The sequence below is a fragment of the Pan paniscus genome, chromosome 1 (genome assembly GCF_029289425.2).
Source record: "Pan paniscus chromosome 1, NHGRI_mPanPan1-v2.0_pri, whole genome shotgun sequence".
NCBI lineage: Eukaryota > Metazoa > Chordata > Mammalia > Primates > Hominidae > Pan > Pan paniscus.
Genome location: NC_073249.2, coordinates 215,297,888 through 215,318,850, shown reverse-complemented (window position 1 = coordinate 215,318,850; position 20,963 = coordinate 215,297,888). Strand labels below are relative to the sequence as shown.

General features: G+C 44.7%; 1 protein-coding gene across 1 annotated transcript; it reads right to left on the bottom strand.

Annotated features, from left to right (window-relative positions):
* Positions 1–5,065: 5,065 nt before the first annotated feature.
* LOC117978720 (PRAME family member 11) lies at positions 5,066–8,906 on the bottom strand. Its single transcript, XM_055098220.2, has 3 exons — positions 8,614–8,906; positions 7,372–7,953; positions 5,066–5,627 (listed from the first exon to the last, which is right to left on the bottom strand). Exons 1-3 carry the CDS (start codon positions 8,904–8,906, stop codon positions 5,066–5,068), a joined length of 1,437 nt encoding a protein of 478 aa, XP_054954195.1.
* Between the last annotated feature and the right edge of the window lie 12,057 nt (positions 8,907–20,963).

Sequence of the window (20,963 nt, the reverse complement as noted above, 5' to 3'; positions counted from 1 at the left end):
GGATTACAGATGTGAGCCACTGTGCCTGGTCAATTGCTGGACTTTCATGATACACATGGAGTATCCACAGTATCACAAGGGCCATTTTTTCCATAATCCAATTTATTTATATTATTGGTAGTGAGCTAATGTTGATGTCGCCAAGGTAGCAGTTTAGTGACTATACCAATGATAAACGTTTCCATGCATCACGTGGTCAACAGCATTTGCTACCAAGTGCCACGTTCCATGCTCAGCAGTGGGAACACAGGATGATGGAGACAAAGTTCCTGACCTTTAGCAGCAATATCGAACAAGTGAGATTGTCAAGAAGGAAGAAATCATTGTAAAACATACCATACCCCTACAATTCCGTAATCATGCTCCTGGATATTTAATGAAATGAGTAAACGCACACCTGGATGTTTACAGCAGCTTATTCATAATCGCCAAAACCTGGAAGCTAGCAAGTTGGCCTTCAGTCGGTGACTGGATAAGCAAACTGATCCATCCAGTCAGTGAATTATTATGAAGCCTTAAAAAGACATGAAAGATTCCTAAATGCATGTTATTGTACAAGTGAAAGAAGGCAACCTGAAAAGATTCATCCTGTCAGACATTTGCCTTTTTCTATGGAGATAGTAGAAAGCCCAGTGGTTGTGAGGGGTTGGGAGTACAATGGGATGAATGGGAAGAGGACAGAGGACTTTTACGGAAAGAAAACTACTCTCCATGATGCTCTAATGGTGGATACATGTCATTATCCCTTTGTTAAAATCCATAGAATGTACAAAACCAGCAATGATCCCTCATGTGAACTATGGACATTGGGTGATAATGATGTGTCCCTGTGGCTCATTGGTTGTGACGAATGCTCTGTGCTGGTGTGGGTGCTGATCCTGTGGGGGTGCTGTGTATTGAAGGGGGAAGAAGGTAGATGAGAACTCTGCAGTTTCTGCTTAGTTTTTCTGTGAATCTAAAGCTGCTATAAAGAAGAAAAAAGGCTGGGCGTGGTGGCTCACGTCTATAGTCGTAGCATTTTGGGAAGCCGAGGCGGGTGGATCACCTGAGGTCAGGGGTTCGAGATCAGCCTGACTAAAATGACAAACCCTGTCTCTACTAAAAAATAATAATAATTATAATACAAAAATTATCCAGGTGTGGTGGTGCATGCCTGTAATCCCAGCTACTCTGGAGGCTGAAGCAGGAGAATTGCTCGAACCCTGGAGGCAGAGGTTGCAGTGAACTGAGATCGTACCACTGCACTCCAGCCTGGGTGAAAGAGTGAGACTCCATCTCCAAAATAAATAAATAAATAAACTCAAGGCTGGGTGCGGTGGCTCATGCCTATAAGGGCTCACTCCCAGCAATTTAGGAGGCCGAGGCAGGTGGATTGCTTGAGCCCAGAATTTCAAGACCAGTTTGGGCAACATGGTGAAACCTGGTCTTCACTAAGAATACAAAAATAAGCCAGGCATGATGGTGCATGCCTGTCGTTCCAGCTACCAGGGGGACTGAGGCAGGGAGATCACCTGAGCCTAGGAGGTCAAGGCTGCAGTGAGCCGTGATCATGCCACTGCACTCCTATCTGGACGACAGAGTGAGACCTTGTCTCAAAATAAAATAAAATGAAATAAACTCAAGATTTTTAAAAACCGTAATGTTTCCTTTCAAAGCTAAAATTGTATTGTTCTAAATACATTTTAAAGAAGAAATGATTATTGTTCAGTGTCTTTAAAATTAGTTTTCAAAATCTCATTTGTTTTGACATTTCAAACCAAGTTAAGTATTCTTTTTCTCACCCTCCTTGGGACGGAGTCTTCCTCTTTCACCCAGGCTGGAGTGCAGTGGTGCATTCTCAGCTCACTGCAACCTTTGCCTCGCAGGTTCAAGCGATTCTCTTGCCTCAGCCTCCTGACTATCTGGGATTACAGGCGCCTGTCACCATGCCAGGCTAATTTTTTGTATTTTTCGTAGAGACGGGGTTTCATCATGTTGGCCAGGCTGGTCTGGAACTCCTGACCTCGTGATCTACCCACGTCGGCCTCCCAAAGTGCCAGGAATACAGGCATGAACCACCACACCTGGCCATTAACCATTCTTAAAATATCACGTTGCATTCTTTAAAAGTTCTAATCTTTCATATACGTAAATTACAACACAAATATTTATACTCTAATAGTATTCACACTATAGTAAATTTTTTTTCATGCTCTGTCGCCCAGGCTGGAGTGCAGTGGTGCGATATCGTCTCATTGCAACCCTCACCTCCCGGGTTCAAGTGATTGTCCTGCCTCAGCCTCCTGAATACCTGGGATTACAGGCGAATGCCACCACTCCCAGCAAATTTTGTGTATTTTTAGTAGAGACGGGGTTTCACCATGTTGGCAAGGCTGGTCTCAAAATCCCGAGGCTGCCTTGGCCTCCCAAAGTGCTGGGATTAGAGGTGTGAGACACCATGCCCGGCCATAATAATAAATTTTATTTTATCTTTTTTTTGAGACGGAGTTTTGCTACTGTTGCCCAGGCTGGAGTGCAATGGCTCAGTCTGAGCTCACCGGAACCTCCACCTCCCAGGTTCAAACAATTCTCCCGCCTCAGCCTATCAAGTAGCTGCAATTACAGACGTGCGCCACCACACCTGGCTATTTTTTGAATTTTAAGTAGAGAAGGGGTTTCTTCATGTTGGTCAGGCTGGTCTCAAACTCCCGACCTCAGGTGATCCACCTGCCTCAGCCTCCCAAAGTGCTGGAATTACAGGCATGAGCCACTGCACCTGGCTCATAATAGTAAATTTTTAAAAACACCATAAAATATAATCCTTGCAACACTCAATTATACCATCTGGTTGGATCTATCAGCAGATGGCTCCCGAGACTTACGGATTGGAAATTTTGATCTTATTATGAATGAATCCAGTCCAGAAATGCCCACCCTGCCCCCTGCTGGCTCCTGGGGCTCTGCTCTTTGGGGGAATCATGATGAAATTGTGGCAGAGAGTAGAAGTTGAGCCCCATTACATGCCCTGAGTTCTTGTTGCCTCTCTATTATCAGGAAAAGGAGGTGAGATTGAAAGATGAAAAATGCTGGGACTTCTGCTGAGAAGAGAAAAAAGAACAAGATGTATTGATCTTACTGTATGCCAGACCCCATGCCAAGCCCTAAACATGAACCATCTCATTGGATCCTACCAAGGTCCTATAAGCTGTTGGACATCATCATCCTCATTTTACAGGAAGCTGAGGCTCTTGGCTAACATCCCTGACAGCAACACCAGCCCCTGAGTACTCAGCAGGATCCTTCACTTGGGTGCCCATTATGCAGGCTTCCTCAGCACAGGGAAGGTCACTCATCACCCTCAGGCACTTGATCGTTATCCACCCTTTGATGATGTCAGATTCCAGAACACGCTGCACTAGTCTCTTCCTTGATAGGGAGAGAGGGGAGGTGTTATGAGAAAATCTCTCATCAATCTGACCTAGCTCCCCAAAAAGATGTAACTTTTAAAATGTCAGATGGAAATATTTAAAAAGTGTTACATGCCTGTATAGTTGTAGTATTTTACTTAAAGGGAATGTGGCTGTCTTTACTGGCTACAACCAGTTTAAGAAGGGCTGCTGGTCATCAGGGGAACAAGCAAGGGTTGATGCTGCCCAGAGTCTCCAGCCAATACACAATATGGACATCCCCTTCCAGGGCAGCGGGAAGAGAGTGGCTCCTTGTGCAGTGAAGCTGACGTCCACCAACTAAGGCTTCTGGAAGCATGTGGAGACTCACAAGGAGTGGGCAGGGTCTCAGCATCTGGCTAGCGGTGAAAGACCCTGAGAAGAAGGTGCTTTCCGTGTGGATTGGCTCACTGTTCTTGCCCAGTAATGTTCCAGGCCTTTGGTGTCCACCTAGTGTGTATTAACCCACTGAACAGCCACAGCAACTAACAAGGAGTTAACAGACATCTAAAGAAGTGAAGAACTGGAGGAGGCCAAGCCAAGCGTGGTGGTCCACGCCTATACTCCCTGCATTTTGGGAGGCCAAGGCAGGAGAATCACAAGCTCAGGAGTTCCAGATCAGCCTGGGGAAGACAGCGAGGCCTTGTCTCTACTAAAAAAATGTATCCAGGTGTGGTGGCTCACACAGCTGTAGTCCTAGCTCCTCAGGAGGCTGAGGTTGGAAGATCGCTTGAACCCAGGAAATTGAGGCTGCAGTGAGGTATGATTGTGCCACTGCACTGTAGCCTGAGTGACAGGAGACCTTTAAAAAACAAAAACAAAAACAAAAGCCTGACACAGTGGCTCACACCTGTAATCCCAGCATTTTGGTAGGCCTACTAGCATGAATCACCCAAAGTCAGGAGTTTGAGACCAGCCTGGCCAACATAGTGAGGAAACCCTGTCTCTACTAAACATACAAAAATTAGCTGGGCATGGTGGTGCATGCTTGTAATCCCAGCTACTTGGGAGGCTGAGGCAGGAGAATCATTTAAACCCCAGGTGGAGGTTGCAGTCAGCTGAGATGGCACCATTGCACTCTAAACTCCAGCCTGGGCAACAAGAGTGAAACTCTGTCTGAAATAAAAGAATGGGAGGAAACTGGTTACAATAACCAAATTTCATTTAAATGCCTTGATTTTTTTGGGCTGCATCTTATTGATTGGACAACTCAGTCAGTGCCTTTTGTTTTTTCCATCAATAACTGAAGATTCCTGAGGCTTAAACTGGAAAACAGGTTACTTAATAATAGACGGCACCAGACAGATTCTGCTCAGTTTTCCTTTATTTCTGATTGTTTCTTTACAACCATCCATGCAAGAGTAACTCCCTCATGTATTCTCAAGCCTGAATTCCACTCTAGACATTCAGATTCCCATTTTTGACTCTACAGGATACAGTTTCCCAAAGTCCCATCGAATCCATGGCAACATTTCCCCCAAGTCCTGCCCCTGCTTGATCACCTTTCCTTTCCCACTTTCAGAGCCCATGTGTGAAACGATGGGTTCTGTGCTCCCTTTAGGATGTACCTAAGACCTAGATTTTAGTTTCCAAGTGTCCAGAAGAGAGCGTTTGACATATCCATCCAAATAGGCAGGCATTCAACAGCAGTCTTGATCTGCCTCCAGGTCATAAAATGACCTGTCGCCACGGTCAGGGCAGTTGTCAGTACAGAACAAGATCCTCTTGGGGTGCCTGAAGTCCCTCACTCTCTTCAACAGCTCAGCCCTAATTTGAGCAAATCTGCTCCAGCAGAGAGTACCATCAGCACCATAACTTTCCCGCGGGGCAGGATACAGCTCCAGGCATAAGTTTTTGAGTATGATTGTGTGGCTCAGCAGGTTCTCCAGGGTGGCCATGGAGATGGGATTTCCACAGAAGCTGAAGGTGTTGAGCTCAAAGCAGCGGCTCAGGGCAGGCAGGATGGCGTTGACTTGGGAGTCTACGATGCCACAGTCATCTAAATCCAGGTACTCAAGGGTGGCTGCAACTTTTTCTAGGAGAATTTGGAGAGGCACAAGACTGAAATTGGTCAGTCTGATGCCACTCAGGTCCAGGGTCTTTAGTTGACTGATACTCGGGCACTGGGATAGATGCTTCAAGTCTGATTCCAAAAGCACACAGTTAGTTATTGCGAGGACCTTTAACGAGGTCTTCAGACAGCTGGGGAGAGAGAGCAAGAAGTTAATTCTCGGGAATCATAGGGGTGAGTGGAGGGTGGTGGGGAATGGCTTCAAGGTAATGGATGGAGACCATTTTGCCCAAGTCCAGGATCATTCTCATGGCCTGATGGTCAACACTTAGGATGATGTGTGATGAAGAGCTTTGCCACCGAGGTCAATTCCACTTTAGACCCGGCCCAGTAACTCACACCTGTAATCCCAGAACTTTGGGAGGCTGAGACTGGTGGATTCCTTGAGATCAGGAGTTTGAGACCAGCCTGGTGAACATGGCAAAACCTCCTCTCTACTAAAAATCCAAAAATTAGCCAGGTGTGGTGGCGGGAGCCTGCAATTCCAGCTACTTGGGAAGCTGAGGGAGGAGAATCGCTTGAACCCAGGAGGTGTAGGTTGCAGTGAGCAGAGATCATGCCACTACACTCCAGCCTGGGTGACAGAGCGGGACTCTATTAAAAAAAAAAAGGAGAAAAAATAATTCCATTTGAGGCTGAGTCATTTCACCATCATTTATAGGAATGGATCAAGTTCACAGAATCCCTAAAGCTCCCTTTCCTCATCTGTCAGGCAGAAAACCACATCCCTGGGCCACAGGAGCCCAGTGGAGATGCAGGCATAAAGGACAAACCCAGACAGGATCCTGCAACATCAGCTGGGGTGGGCGGGCTGCAGGCATCCCTGACACGCCTGTATCATCAGCAAACCATCTATCACTTTCACCATTCTTTGTGCCTGCTCCCTGACCCTCTGTTTCAGAATCATACATTTCCTAGGTAATTAATTTACCTGGAGCTCAAAAGAAACTTTTACAACAGGGAATTAGAGATGGGATCATTCATGTTCACCAAACTGTGGGGCACAAAGCTGATTTTCTGACATGCGCAGGTTTGCTGAGCATTCCCCTCTTCAGTGCCCACTTCACTTCCCTACTTCACATCATCTTCTTAAAAATTATCTTGTTGGCTGGGCGTGGTAGCTCTCGCCTATAATCCCAGCACTTTGGGAGTTCAAGATGGGTGGATCACTTGAAATCAGTAGTTGGAGAATAGCCTGGCCAACATGGTGAAACCCTGTCTCTACTTAAAATATAAAAATTAGCCAGGTGTGGTGGCCCACACCGGTAATCCCAGGTACTCAGGAGGCTGAGGCAGGAGAATCGCTTGAACCTGGGAGGCAGAAGTTGCTGCGAGCTGAGATGTCACAACTGCACTCTAGCCTGGACCATCAAAGTGAAAATCCATCTCAGAAAAAAAAAGTTATCTTGTTTGTTTTTACTTTTATTTATTCATTTCTGACAGGGGTCTTGGTATGTTACCCAGACTGGTCTTAAACTCCTGGGCTCAAGCTATCCTCTTGCCTCAGACTCCCAAAGTGCTAGGATTACAGGCATGAGCCACCGCCCCTGGCCAATTTTCCTCATCTTAACTTAGACACACGTCCTCAGGAAGAATTCAGAAAGGCACCCTCACTAGATCTGAACCCCCCAGTAGCTAGCTTCCTAGCATGGCAGCCTCCCTATAGCATCTCCCCTAGCTGATCCCTCTGCCTCTATTGGGAGGGTTGCGTGATACCCATTTCAGGACAGGGCCGCCAACAGGACAATGCATGGACATTCTAGTATCCCATTCACTGTTTCATCCTCATAGGCTGGCTCACAGTAGATGCCCACTAGTGTTTAGTGTAACAGGCTCTGCTGTGGTCTGCAGAGAAAGCTCACCACTCTCCCTCACCTAAGCAGCTGGTCCAGGTGGCCTTCGAGGAAAGAAACAGAGTTCATATAAAGCTTTTGGAGGCAGCGCAGCTTGAGGAACTGAGTGGTGAACTGGGTAACAATCTTCTTCTTCTGCTCTGGGGAAACGTAGCGAGAGACATCCATGTGGGAGAGAACGAGCTTCTGAAGATTCCTCATGTGGCCCAGGTATGGGGTAAACTGTGTCAGGATGGGCAGTATCCACTTGCAATTCACTTCCACCTCCTGGATACAGTCTAGGTTCACCATTTTCAGGATGCTTCTGATATTGCGGAAGGGCATTCCCAAAATTTTCAGCTTCTTACAGCACAGGTGCAGTAAATCTCTCCTCTGCTTGACCCATAGAAGGAGGCAGGTGAGGTATTCATCCAGAGTCCTGTTCTTGAGCCAAAGTTCTACGAACACAGTCAAGGGCTGCCGTCCTCTCATCCTTGGACAGTCCTGCACTGGTTTTTTGTTCCTCTTGGCATTGAGGAAGCACCCATGGGCCATAGCTTCAGACCAAACCATCCAGAAGTTCTCACAGACATCCTGTAAATCCAGCACTTGAAGTTTCCACCTCCTGTGGGAAAATAGAGGTGAGACTGAGAATTTCAGAACTCATTTCTGAACTTAAACTCCACATCCTGGATAGTAGCTCCTCCCCTCCCTGCTTCTTGTCCCTCTCTGACTTTTCTTCACCCTGTTTTCCCCTTGGATCCTGCCCACTTCCACATTTTTTTTTTTTGAGACCAAGTCTCCCTCTGTCACCCAGGCTGGAGTGCAGTGGTGTGAGGTCACCTCACTGCAACCTCTGCTTCCCGGGTTCAAATGATTCTCCTGCCTCAATCTCACAAGTAGCTGGGATTACAGGAACCCACCACCATGCCCAGCTAATTTTAGTATTTTTAGTAGAGTTGGGGTTTACCATGTTGGACAGGCTGGCCTCCAACTCTTGACCTCAGCCTCCCAATGTGCTGGGATTACATTGTGAGCCACCGTGCCTGGCCCAGTTCTCACTTTTCATGGTGCCTTTCAGTGCCATTAGAGGAGAGGTTCCTGTTAACTCCATGGACCTTGTGTGGTGAGCAGTGCTTTCCCTGAGGAGCTGGTGAATGGCCAAGTCCTCTCAGCTTCCTCACCACCACTATCCCCCCTTTGGGCCTCCTCACTTCTCATGACCCAGCTGTTCCTTCTGTTGGACACCTGGGCCCTCCCCACCAGCCCACCTGGGCCACCTCACCTGGGACGAACCCCTTGGGTAAGCAGTGCATCAAGCCCATCGAGCACGGCTTGGAAGGCCTCCAGACAAGGCATCTTTATCAGAGGCCTCAGAGGGAGGCGGCGGAAGGGCCAGGCCTGCACCATCAGCTTCAGGGCCTCACAGCGTCTCCTGCTGAAGGCCTCCATGAACAGTGGGGGGAAAAGTTCTGTGGGCAGCTCCTCCAGGGTGGAGATGGCCAAGGCTTGATCTCTCAGCAGGTTCCGCCCCGCAAGCTCCAGGAGTCTGGGGGCAGTCCGGATGCTCATCTTCATGAATCTGCAGGGAAAACTTCCAGAGGACAAACCCAGAGAAAAGGCATCACTCTCAGGCCAAGCCCATGCAATCTCATCTTCTCCCAGGGCCAAAGTCACTGCTCTGGCAATGGTGAAAGAGCCCTCAGTTTACTCCAATTCTGCTCTGTACTCAGTGGCCATTAAGCCAGCATTCTGCCTCTGCTGCATCAGCATGAGCGTCTCCGAAGCAGTGAGGAAGCAGGGCCACCACTAGCCCTTCCTTTCTATCCAGTGTTCCATCCAGTGACTAGTGAGTGTGGAGGAACATGAAAGCGAACCCCTCCTACCATTGGGGGAAATTACTAATTCCTTAAGTTTCTAAAACAATGGGAATGGGAGTGTCACAAGCCTACATGCCCACATTTTCAGTTCCTACAAATAAGCTTGTTGGGAACATTCATGGGGCATCCCTAGAGCAGGTTCTATTTGTTTTCTTTTCATTATTTAAGCTTGCTTTCTCTTTCTCTCTCTTTCTTCTTTCCTTCTTTCCCTCTCTCCCTCCCTTCTTTCTTTCTTTCCCCCTCTCTCTCCCTTCTTTCTTTCTTGTCTTCTTTCCCTGTATCCCTTCTCTCATTCTCTCTCTCTTTCTCTCTCTCCCTCTCTCACTCTCTTTCTGACAGGGTCTTGCTCTGTCACCCAGCCTGGAGTGTAGTGGTGGGATCTCAGCTCAGTGCAGCCTTGACTTCCCAGCTCAAAGGATTCTTCCTCCTCAGCCTCTCAAGTAGCTGGGACCACAGTTATGCATCACCACACCCAACTCATCTTTTATTTTCTGACTTTTTGTAAAGACAGTGGATTTCGCTATGTTTTCCAAGCTGGTCTTCAACTCCTAGTCTCAAGCAATCTACCCCTCTTGGCCTCCCAAGATACTGGGATTATAGGTGTGAGCCTCTGCCCCAGCCTCATTATTGAAAATTTCAGTGAGATGCAGTGGTCTCCGCCTGTAGTCCAAGCTAATAGGGAGGCTGAGGTAGGAGGATCGCTTGAACCCAGGAGGCAGAAGTTGCAGTGAGCTGACATTATACCACTCCACTCCAGCCTGGGAAATAGGCTAGATTGAACAGAGAGACAGAGAGAGCTACATTTGATTAGAATTCTTAATCTCTACCCAGTTAATCCTGTTTGGATTTTTGACTTTCTTAAATATTAGCTGATCGAATTAGATATTCATCCATCAAAATGAAAGATTTAGGGATAGGGTGAAAGTCCAGGACTCATTCACTGATTCCCTTCACAAACATGGAGTTTTACTAATATGTGTCCTTCAAAGTCCTGAGTGTGAGATAGGAAAGGGTTGAACCTCTTGCTGATATTAGACAGAAAGAAAGAAAACTTGAAAGTATCTTTGCTGAGGGATCCTTGGCCACGTCAAATTTATCAAAATATTTCAGAGTTAAAACAGTTTTCAAAGACAGAGATGACAGTCCCTAAGAAAACACAGTAGAAATCTTCATATATCCAAAGATCACCTAGGTGGCGAAATTCTTTTCGGTGTTGAGGGAGCTGAATCTCACTTCATCGGCCAGGCTAGAGTGCAGTGGTGTCATCTCGGCTCACTGTTACCTCAGCCTCCAAGATTCAAGCAATTCTCATGCTTCAGCCTTCCACGTAGCTGGGACTACAGGCATGCACCCCCCACAGCCATGTCTCCATTTGGGTGGAAGAGGATGTGATTGGTTTAAAATTAAGGTCAAAGATCCTTTTTGATTGATTTTGTTTTTGTTTTTTGGACAGGGTGTCTCTCTTTTGCCCAGGCTGGAGTACAGCAGTGGTATGAGCATGGCTCACTGCAGCCTCAATCTTCTGGGCTCAAGTGATTCTCCCACACCAGCCACCCAAATAGCTGGGACTACAGATGCATGTCACCATGCTCGGCTAATTAAAAAAAAAAAAAAGTAGAGGCAAAGCACCAGTGACTCACAGCTGTAATCCCAGCACTTTGGGAGGCCAAGGCAGGTGGATCACTTGAGGTGAGGTGTTCAAGACCAACCTGGCCAGCATGGTGAAACGCCACCTCTACTAAAAATACAAAACTTAGCCAGGCATGGTTTCAGATGTCTGTGACACCAGCTTCTGAGGATGGAGACTGAGGCATGAGAATTGCTTGAACCCGGGAGGTAAAGGTTGCAGTGAGTTGAGATCGTGCCACTGCACTCCAGTCTGGGCAACACAGTGAGACTCCATCCCCACCCTCAAAAAAAAAAAAAACACTGTGTAGAGGAGGGTTTTTGTCATGTTGCCCAGGTTGGTCTCAAACCCCTGGGCTGAAATGATCCTCCCACTTTGGCCTCCCAAAGTGTTGGGGTTAAAGGCATGAGTCACTGCTCCCTTCAAGAATTTTGAAATGACCTAAACCAAAGCACAATCAACTTTTTTGAAATAAAGACAGAACTGCATTTAGAGGAAAAAATTCAAAGCCTCAAATTGTTCATATAAAAAAAAAAAAAGGACAGGATATAGCTCTGTGCCATCGTTGGCTGCACTGTCACCATCCCAGACTGACTGACTCTAGGTCAGATGGGAGTGTCCTTACAGAAATTAGTGACTTACCAGATCTGGATGTAGTTTAGAAGGTGCTCAGACCTCAGGAAGAACCAGGCAGGAACTCCAGGCTTGAAGACTTTGGGTCTCTCCTGTGGGTCTTTAGAAGCTTTTATTGACCTTTCTAATCACAACTCCCACCCACACCCCTCCACGTATCCGCTGCTAGCTTCCAATCAGAAAATGATATCTGATTGCATTTGTGAAGCTCCACCCAGGTAATCCTGATTGCGTTTTTGGCTCTCCCCAGATTACCGGATTGAATCAGATGTCCATTCATATCACATATCTATATTCACTTCATGAAGCAAGAAATTGACAGTGTTAGGGATAGGGTAGAAGTCAAGAAGACATTCATTCAAGGCCAGACGAAGTGGCTCACACCTGTAATCCCAGCACTCTGGGAGGCAGAGGCAGGTGGATTATCTGAAGTCAGGAGTTTGAGACAAGCCTGGCCAACATGGTAAAACCCTACCTCTACTAAAATTACAAAAATTAGCCAGTTGCGGTGGTCTGCGCCTATAGTCCAAGCTACTAGGGAGGCTGAGGCAGGAGGATCACTTGAACCCAGGAGGCAGAGGTTGCAGTGAGCTGACAATACACCACTGAACTCCAGCCAGGAAAATACACTAGATTCAAAAAAAAAAAAAAAAAAAGAAAAAAAGAAAAAGAAAAAAGAGAGAAAGAGAACTACATTTGATTCGACTTCTACCCAGTTAATCCTGATTGGATTTTTGGGTTTCTTCCAGATTTGCTGATGGAATTAGATATTCATCCATCAAAGTGAAAGATTTAGGGTTAGGGTGAAAGTCCAGGACTCATTCACTGATTCCCTCCACAAACATGGAGTTTTACTAATATGTGTCCTTCACATCCTGAGTGTGAGATAGGGAAGGGTTGAATCTCTTCCTGATATTAGACAGAAAGAAAAAACTTGAAAGTATCTTTGTTGAGGGATCCTTGGCCACGTCAAATTTATCAAAATATTTCAAAGTTAAAACAGTTTTCAAAGACAGAGATGACAGTCCCTAAGAAAACACAGTAGAAATCTTCATGTATCTAATGATCACCTGGGTGGTATCATCTAATATTTTTTGGTGTGGTTGAAGCTAAGTCTCACTTTGTCGCCCAGGCTGGAGTACAGCGGTGCCATCTCAGCTCACTGTAACCTCCACCTCTGAGATTCAAGCAATTCTCATGTTTCAGCCTTCCATGTAGCTGGGATTACAGGCATACACCCCCACACCCATGTCTCCATTTGGGTGGAAGAGGATGTGATTGGTTTAAAATTAAGGTCAAAGATCCTTTTTGATTGATTTTGTTTTTGTTTTTTGGACAGGGTCTCTCTCTTTTGCCCAGGCTGGAGTACAGCAGTGGTGTGAGCATGGCTCACTGCAGCCTCACCCTTCTGGGCTCAAGTGATTCTCCCACACCAGCCACCCAAATAGCTGGGACTACAGATGCATGCCGCCATGCTCGGCTAATTAAAATAAAAAGTAGAGGCCAAGCACCAGTGACTCACAGCTGTAATCCCAGCACTTTGGGAGGCCAAGGCAGGTGGATCACTTGAGGTCAGGTGTTTGAGACCAACCTGGACAGCGTGGTGAAACCCCACCTCTACTAAAAATACAAAACTTAGCCAGGCATGGTTTCAGATGTCTGTGACACCAGCTTCTGAGGATGGAGACTGAGGCATGAGGATTGCTTGAACCCGGGAAGTAAAGGTTGCAGTGAGTTGAGATCGTGCCACTGCACTCCAGTCTGGGCAACACAGTGAGACTCCAACCCCACCCTCAAAAAAAAAAAAACGTTGTGTAGAAGAGGGTTTTTGTCATGTTGCCCAGGTTGGTCTCAAACCCCTGGGCTGAAATGATCCTCCCACTTTGGCCTCCCAAAGTGTTGGGGTTAAAGGCATGAGTCACTGCTCCCTTCAAGAATTTTAAAATGGCATCAACCAAAGCACAATCAACTTTTTTGAAATAAAGACAGAACTGCATTTAGAGGAAAACATTCAAAGCTTCAAATTGTTCATATGAAAAAAAAAAGGACAGGATATAGCTCTGTGCCATCGTAGGCTGCACTGTCACCATCCCAGACCGACTGACTGTAGGTTAGATGGGAGTGTCCTTACAGAAATTAGTGACTTACCAGATCTGGATGTAGTTTAGAAGGTGCTCAGACCTCAGGAAGAACCAGGCAGGAACTCCAGGCTTGAAGACTTTGGGTCTCTCCTGTGGGTCTTTAGAAGCTTTTATTGACCTTTCTAATCACAACTCCCACCCACGCCCCTTCACGTATCCGCTGCTAGCTTCCAATCAAAAAGCAATATCTGATTACGTTTGTGAAGCTCCACCCAGTTAATCCTGATTGGGTTTTTGGCTCTCCCCAGATTAATGGATTGAGTCAGATATCCATTCATATCACATATATATATTCAGTTCGTGAAGCAAGAAATTGACAGTGTTAGGGATAGGGTAGAAGTCAAGAATACTTTCATTCAAGGGTGGGCGAGGTGGCTCATACCTGTAATTCCAGCACTTTGGAAGGACAAGGTGAGTAAATCACCTGATGTCAGGGGTTCAAGAGGAGCCAGGTCAAAAAGGTGAAACCCCGTCTGTACAAAAATACAAAAATACAAAAATTAGCTGGGCATGATGGCAGGTGCCTGAAACCCAGCTACTTGGGAGGCTGAGGCAGGAGAATTGCTTGAACCCAGGAGGCAATGGTTGCAGTGAGCCAGAATTGTGCCACTGCACTCCAGTCTGGGTGACAGAGGGACATTCTTTCAAAAAATAAAAAAATCATTCATTCATGAACTCCACAAACACTGATGGTATTTTACTAATATGTGAACTTCATAGTCTTGAGTGTGAGGCAGGGAAGGATTTGATCTGTTTACGACATTAGACAGAAAAATAAAATCTGAAAGTAGTGGTGTTAGGAGATCCTTGGCCACATCAAAATATAAAAATGCTTTATACTTTAAAAAGCTTTATAAAAACAGAGGAGTCATCCCTACGAAATCAGAATGAAAATCTCAATGTATTGAATGGTCTTCGGGATTTTGTATAACCTAAGGTAGCAGATTACATGCTCGTTCTGGTGGAGGAGAGGTGCCACTGAGGGCGTGAGTGGTCTCAGGGCTTAGGTTAAGCCTTCTTTGGAAGAAATTGAAACCACATCGATAAACTTTATAAATTTAATCAGTGAAGAAGGGAGGGAGAGAAACAAAAATAAACCAAGCTTGCAACACATTCAGCATTCATCAGGACGTCTTCTTGCTCTCTGACCTGGTTCCTCATGGTTGCTGGCAGCCTACTGTTCCAAAATCATATAGACCTTAGATTACAGTTCCCCTTAACTTCCCTGCAGACAACGATTCAAGCATTGCAAAACATTAACTTTTTCATCTGAGATATTCTTTCAGGTTCTGCATGTCAGTGAAACTACTGATGCCAGCTGATCCGAAGGGCCCTGCAATGCACCAACTCACCAAAGAATGCAGTTTCTACATCCTGTTGACTTCTTCCCTCTTACCGCTACCCCAACTTTCCAGCCCCTTGCTATCCAGGATCCACTGGAAACCCTCAGTACTCCTTGGGGCGATGAATTTGAGGATCTCCTCCCAGCTTCTCATTCAGCCACCTTGTGATCAGTAAACTCTCTGCTGCAAACCCTGCAGTCTCAGAATATTGCTAAGCTACTGTGCAGCAGGCATAGGAACCTGATGGTCCTGTAATAAAGTCATGTGAAAATTACAAATGGGAAGTGATGGTGGAGCTGGTCAGGGTTGAGCTGGGTTTTTAATGGGAACCTGGGAGTGAACTAAGACTTGCTGAACATGTTGGGGGTTATTGAGTGGGTGTAAGAGGAATCTATCTAACATTGCACTGATGCCCTTTTGGTTTTAATCCTTATGACCAAGTATGAGTCTTTCAAAACAATTTGTATAATCCTCCTTATTTTTCCTTTCAAAACCTTCAACTTCCTTTATCTCCCCAAATAATCTCACATCTATTCCCATTTCTTTGCTTACTTCATAATAAACTTTTTTTTTTTTTTACAGAGTCTTCTTCTCTGTTAAGTAGACCATATATGTTGTTGCCACACAAGATTCGCAACCTGGTTCTATGGACAGAAAGGGTCAAAAGGATCCCATTCCTCAACAGCTGGGGGTGATGTAAAGGTCATGGTTATTCTTTGTCATATCTGCACCTGCATATTGCCAGTGAAAACTTGCAGGTCACATTGGGCAGGCTTCCAAATTCACCACCTGTGGAAGGTCTTTTGCTTGACTTACATCCTGTCCCTGAGTAAAGAGTCTGATCGTGAGTTCATGAGTGCCTCAAACTCTACAAGTATTGATGAAGGCTTCCACCCACTGACAGCGAGAAGGCACTGATTTGATGCTGATCATGAAGTTTGCTGGTTGTCTTGCAAGGAATATGTTTTATTCTTTTATCTTGTCATCTAAAGCCAATGATTGTAACCTCTGTATTGTCCCTTCCAATGGAAAAAACAAAAACAAAAACTCAACTCTATTTGAGCCTTGTCAGGTCAATAAAACAAAAGAAAATTTAAAAAAATAATTGATAGGAGGAGTCCCATTCCCAGCCTGGGCAATAGAGTGAGACTCCATCTCAAAAGAAAAAAAAAAAAAAGGCCGGGCACGGTGGTGGCTCACACCTGTAATCCCAGCACTTCAGGAGGCCAAGGCAGGTAGATCACGATGCCAAAAAATTGAGACCATCCTAGCCAACATGGTGAAACCCTGTCTCTGCTAAAAATACAAAAATTAGCTGAGCATGTTGGCACCCACCCATAATCCTAGCTACTCAAGAGACTGAGGCAGGAGAGTCGCTTGAACTCAGGAGGAGGAGGTTGCAGTCAGCCAAGATTTCACCACTGCTCTCCAACTTGGTGACAGAGCGAGACTCCGTCTGAAAACGAACAAACGCAAAGGAACAAACAAACAAAGAAAAAAGCTGGAAAAATAAATTCTGAAAGAATTTCCATCTCTATGAATTCATCTTCAGAACTGATAGCATTTCCTGCTTGGCATTTTTTGCCTACATTTTTGGCATAAGATCTATCAACAAAAAGTATGAACCCAGGTTTGTGTAATGGAATATCTTAAACATCAATAGGAGGAGTCAATAGTTCTGATGCCACACACACATGTATGGTCTTCTCCATCATCAGGAAATGGCAACAAAGTGGTAAAGTTTTGCAGAGTGTAGCATTTGAAATGGAGATTTGAAGGTGACAAGGAAAGGATTTTGTAAGACATTAGTGTACAAGTTGAGCAATGTTGGTTCCTGTCACAATATTTTTATTGATTTATTTATTTTATTCATTTATTTTTTGAGATGGAGTCTCGCTCCATCACCAGGCTGGAATGCAGTGGCACGATCTCAGCTCACTTCGACCTCTGCCTCCCCGGTTCAAGCAATTTTCCTGCCTCAGCCTCCTAAATAGCCAGGATTACAGGTGCATGCCACTACACCTGGCTAATTTTTTGTATTTTTAGTAAAGACGGGGTTTCACCATGTTAACTAGGATGGACTCAATCTCCTGACTTCGTGGTCTGCCCGCCTCGGCCTCCCAAAGTGCTGGGATTACAGGCCTCAGCCACCATGCCTGGTCGGTTCACATCAAAATTTAAGAGGTATTCAATTGCATATGAAACTTGTAGGCAAAGTTTATTTCTTTTTTCTTTAAAGCATTAATTAATTAATTTATTTATAATGTATTTATTTATTAATTTTTTTTTGAGATGGGGTTTCACTCTTGTTTTCCAGGCTGGAGTGCAATGGTGCGATCTCGGCTCACTGCAACCTCTGCCTCCCTGTTCAAGTGATTCTCCTGCCTCAGTCTCCCAGTTAGCTGGAATATATAAAAAAGACAGATATAGCTCGGTGCCATCATAGGCTGCACTGTCCCCGTCCGAGACCGGCTGACTATAGGTCAGATGGGAGTGTCCTTCCAGAAATGAGTGACTTACTAGATCTGGACTGAGTTTGCAGCGTGCTTAGACCTCAGGAAGAACCAAGCAGGAACTCCAGACTTGAAGATTTTGGGTCTCTCCTGTGGGTCTTCAGAAACTTTTATTGATCTTTCTAATCACAACTCCCACCCACACCCCTCCATGTATCCAGTGCTTGCTTCCAGTCAAAAAGTGCTATCTGATTGCATTTCTGAAGCTCCACCCAGTTAATCTTGATTGGGTTTTTGGCTGTCCCCAGATTACTGGATTGAATCAGATATCCATTCATATCAGCTATCCATATTAAGTTCATGAATCAAGAAATTGACAGTGTTAGGAATAGGGTGGAAATCAAGAATTCACTCATTAAAGGCCGGGTGAGGTGGCTCACACCTGTAATCCCTGCACTTTGAGAGTCCAAGTTGGCTGGATCACCTGAGGTCAGGCGATCAAGACCTGCAAGGCCAACATGGTGAAACCCCATCTCTACAAAAATACAAAAATTAGCCTGGCATGATGGCAGGTGCCTGTAATCCAGCTACTCAGGAGGCTGAGGTGGGAGAATCGCTTGAATCCAGGAGGCAATGGTTGCAGTGAGCCAAGATTGCACCATTTCACACAGTTCTGGGTGACAGAGGTAGACTTTGTCCAAAAAAAAAAAAAAAAAAAAAAGAATTCATTCATTCATGAACTCCACAAACACTGATGGAATTTTACTGATATATGACTTATATAGTCCTGAGTTTGAGGCAGGGAAGGGTTTGATCTGTTCCGGATATTAGACAGAAAAATAAAACCTGAAAGTAGTGTTGGGAGATCTTTGGCCACATTAAAATTATAAAATTGTTTTATAGTTAAAACAGCTTTATAAAAACAGAGGAGTCATCCCTACAAAATCAGGAAAAAAATTCTCCATGTATCGAATGGTCTTGTGGGTTTTATATCACCTAAGGTAGCAATTTATTTGCTCATGCTGGTGGAAGAGAGGTGCCACTGAGGGCTTGAGTGGTCTCAGGGCTTAGGTTAAGGCTTGTCTGGAAGAAATTGAAACCGTATCTCTAAACTTTATAAATTTAATCAGTGAAAAAGAGAGGGGGAGGAACAAAAACAAACCAAGCTTGCAGCGCATTCAGCATTCACCAGGAGGTCAGCTTGCCCTCTGACCTGCTTCCTCATGGTTGCTGGCAGCCTACTGTCCCAAAATCGTGTAGAACTTAGACTACAATTCCCCTTAACTACGCTGCAGACAACAATTTAAGCATTGTGAAACATTCACTTTTTCATTTGAGATATTCTTTCAGGTTCTGCATGTCAGTGAAACTACTGATGCGAGCTGATCTGAAGGGCCCTGCAAGGCATCCACTCACCAAAGAATGCCATTCTGACTTGGTGATAACTTCATACCTCTGATTGCCATCAAACTACACCAACTTTCCAGCCCCTTGCTATCCAGGATCCACTGGAAACCCTCAGTACTCCTTGGGGAGATGAATTTGAGGATCTCCTCCCAGCTTCTCATTCAGCCACCTTGTGATCATTAAACTTTGTGCTGCAAACCCTGCTGTCTCAGAATATTGGTAAGCTACTGTGCAGCAGGCATAGGAACCTGATGGTCCTGTAACAAATTTATGTAAAAATTATAAAGGGAAGTGAAGGTGGAGGCTGCTCAGTGTTGAGCTGGGTGTTTTAATGGAATCCTGGGAGTGAACGAAGACTTGGTAAATGTGTTGGGGGTTATTGAGAGGGTGGAGGAGGAATCTTTCCAACACTGCACTGAGGCTCCCTTGGTTTTCATACTTGTGACCAAGAATGAGTCTTTCAAAAAACTTTATGTAATTCTCCTCATTTTTCCTTTCAAAACCTTTGTCTTCCTTTACCTCCCCGAATAATCTCACATCTATTCCCATGGCTTTGCTCATTTCATAATAAAAATCCTTTTTTTTTTTTCTGTGGAGTCTCTTTCTCTGTTAAGTAGACCATATATTTTGTTGCCACACAAGATGAGTAACCTGGTTTTATGGAGAGAAAGGGACAAAAGAATCCCAATCCTCATCAGCTAGGGGTGATATGAAGGTCAGGATTATTCTTTGTCATATCTGCACCTGCATATTGCCAGTGAAAACCTGCAGGTCACATTAGGTAGACTTCCAAATTAATCATCTGTGGAAGGTCTTATGATTGGCTTACATCCTGTCCCTGAGTAAAGAATCTGATCTTGACTTCATGAGTGCCTGAGACTCTTCAAGTACTGATGAAGGCTTCACCCAGTGACAGTGAGAAGGACACTGATTTGATTCTGATCGTGAAGTTTTGCTGGTTGTCTTGCAAGGAAAATATTTTTGCCTGTCATGTTGTCATCTAAAGTCAATGATTGTAACCTCTGTATTGTCCCTTCCAATGGAAAAAACAAAAACAAAAAAGCTCAACTCTATTAGAGCCTTGCCAGGATAAAACAAAAGAAAATTAAAAAAAAAAAACAACTGATAGGAGGAGTCCCATTCCCTTCTTTCAACCTTTCTTATAAAAGCATTCCAACTTATAACAGACTTTGGAAAACACTCATTTTGTCAGTGTGTGTCTTCCAGGTCGATCCTGACATTTAGCTTCCAATGAAGCTTTATTTAATTATTTCTGCCTCAACTGCCTTAACGTCTATTGACAACAGGTTGCACGGTAATGGTTGGAATTGGGGTGGGAAGAAAAAATATTTCTGTGTGTTTGATAAAGTAATCCTTGCATGCCATCTCCATTGAAGAAAGAATAGTTTCCTCTCCAAATATGTCCTGAGTATTGATGCATCCAGTAAATAAAACTATTATTTCATACAGTAGAGCTATAGATGCATTCTATTTGCCTCTAGAGTTTCCAGTGAACCAGTGCCTAGTTTCAGTAAGTTCTCTGATTATATGGCAGAGGGTAACATGGTCATGTTCTGACTCTATGTCTATGTCGATATCTATAGCATTCCCATCTACATAATGCGTGTCAAACCAAAGAATTTGATTCCAGTGGGAGTCTGGAACACTATCTAGGTTAGACCCAGTTACACTAATGTTTTCTAGGTATAGAGATAAATTACCAGTAATGAAATCAATAATAGTCATAGGCCACCCATTTGCACCTATAGCTTCTTCTCAGTACCAAGTCATTTAATTATCAATATTAACCAACCTTCCAAAGGAAGGATAACAAACCTTATCATGAAGTTAGCATCCTCAATTCCTACCCAACTGTGTATGAGAGCAGGTTCTACTATTATTTGTGATCCTTCCCTTTCATGTAAATGACTCCATAGCCAGCAATTGCTTTGGTTAGTGAGAGTGGCTACATTTTGAACAGGAGACCTTAGAAAGTGTTTGCTTTGAGTGGTGAAAGTACCTAACAATATAAAATACAGGTTTGAGAATTTTGTGTTAATACAAAACAAAACCAAGTCTCAGTCAATGGAAGAAGATCAAATGGAGTCTTGCTCCATTGTCTTGGAAAAGCTGTCTACCAGGTGATGATGT

Coding starts and splice junctions, on each gene's coding strand:
- LOC117978720 (XM_055098220.2), bottom strand. CDS start 8,906: ATGAAGATGAGCATCCGGACTGCCCCCAGACTCCTGGAGCTTGCGGGG. Junction 7,954..8,613: donor ACCCAAGGGGTTCGTCCCAG/GTGAGGTGGCCC, acceptor ATTTTCCCACAG/GAGGTGGAAACTTCAAGTGC. Junction 5,628..7,371: donor CACCTGGACCAGCTGCTTAG/GTGAGGGAGAGT, acceptor CTCTCTCCCCAG/CTGTCTGAAGACCTCGTTAA.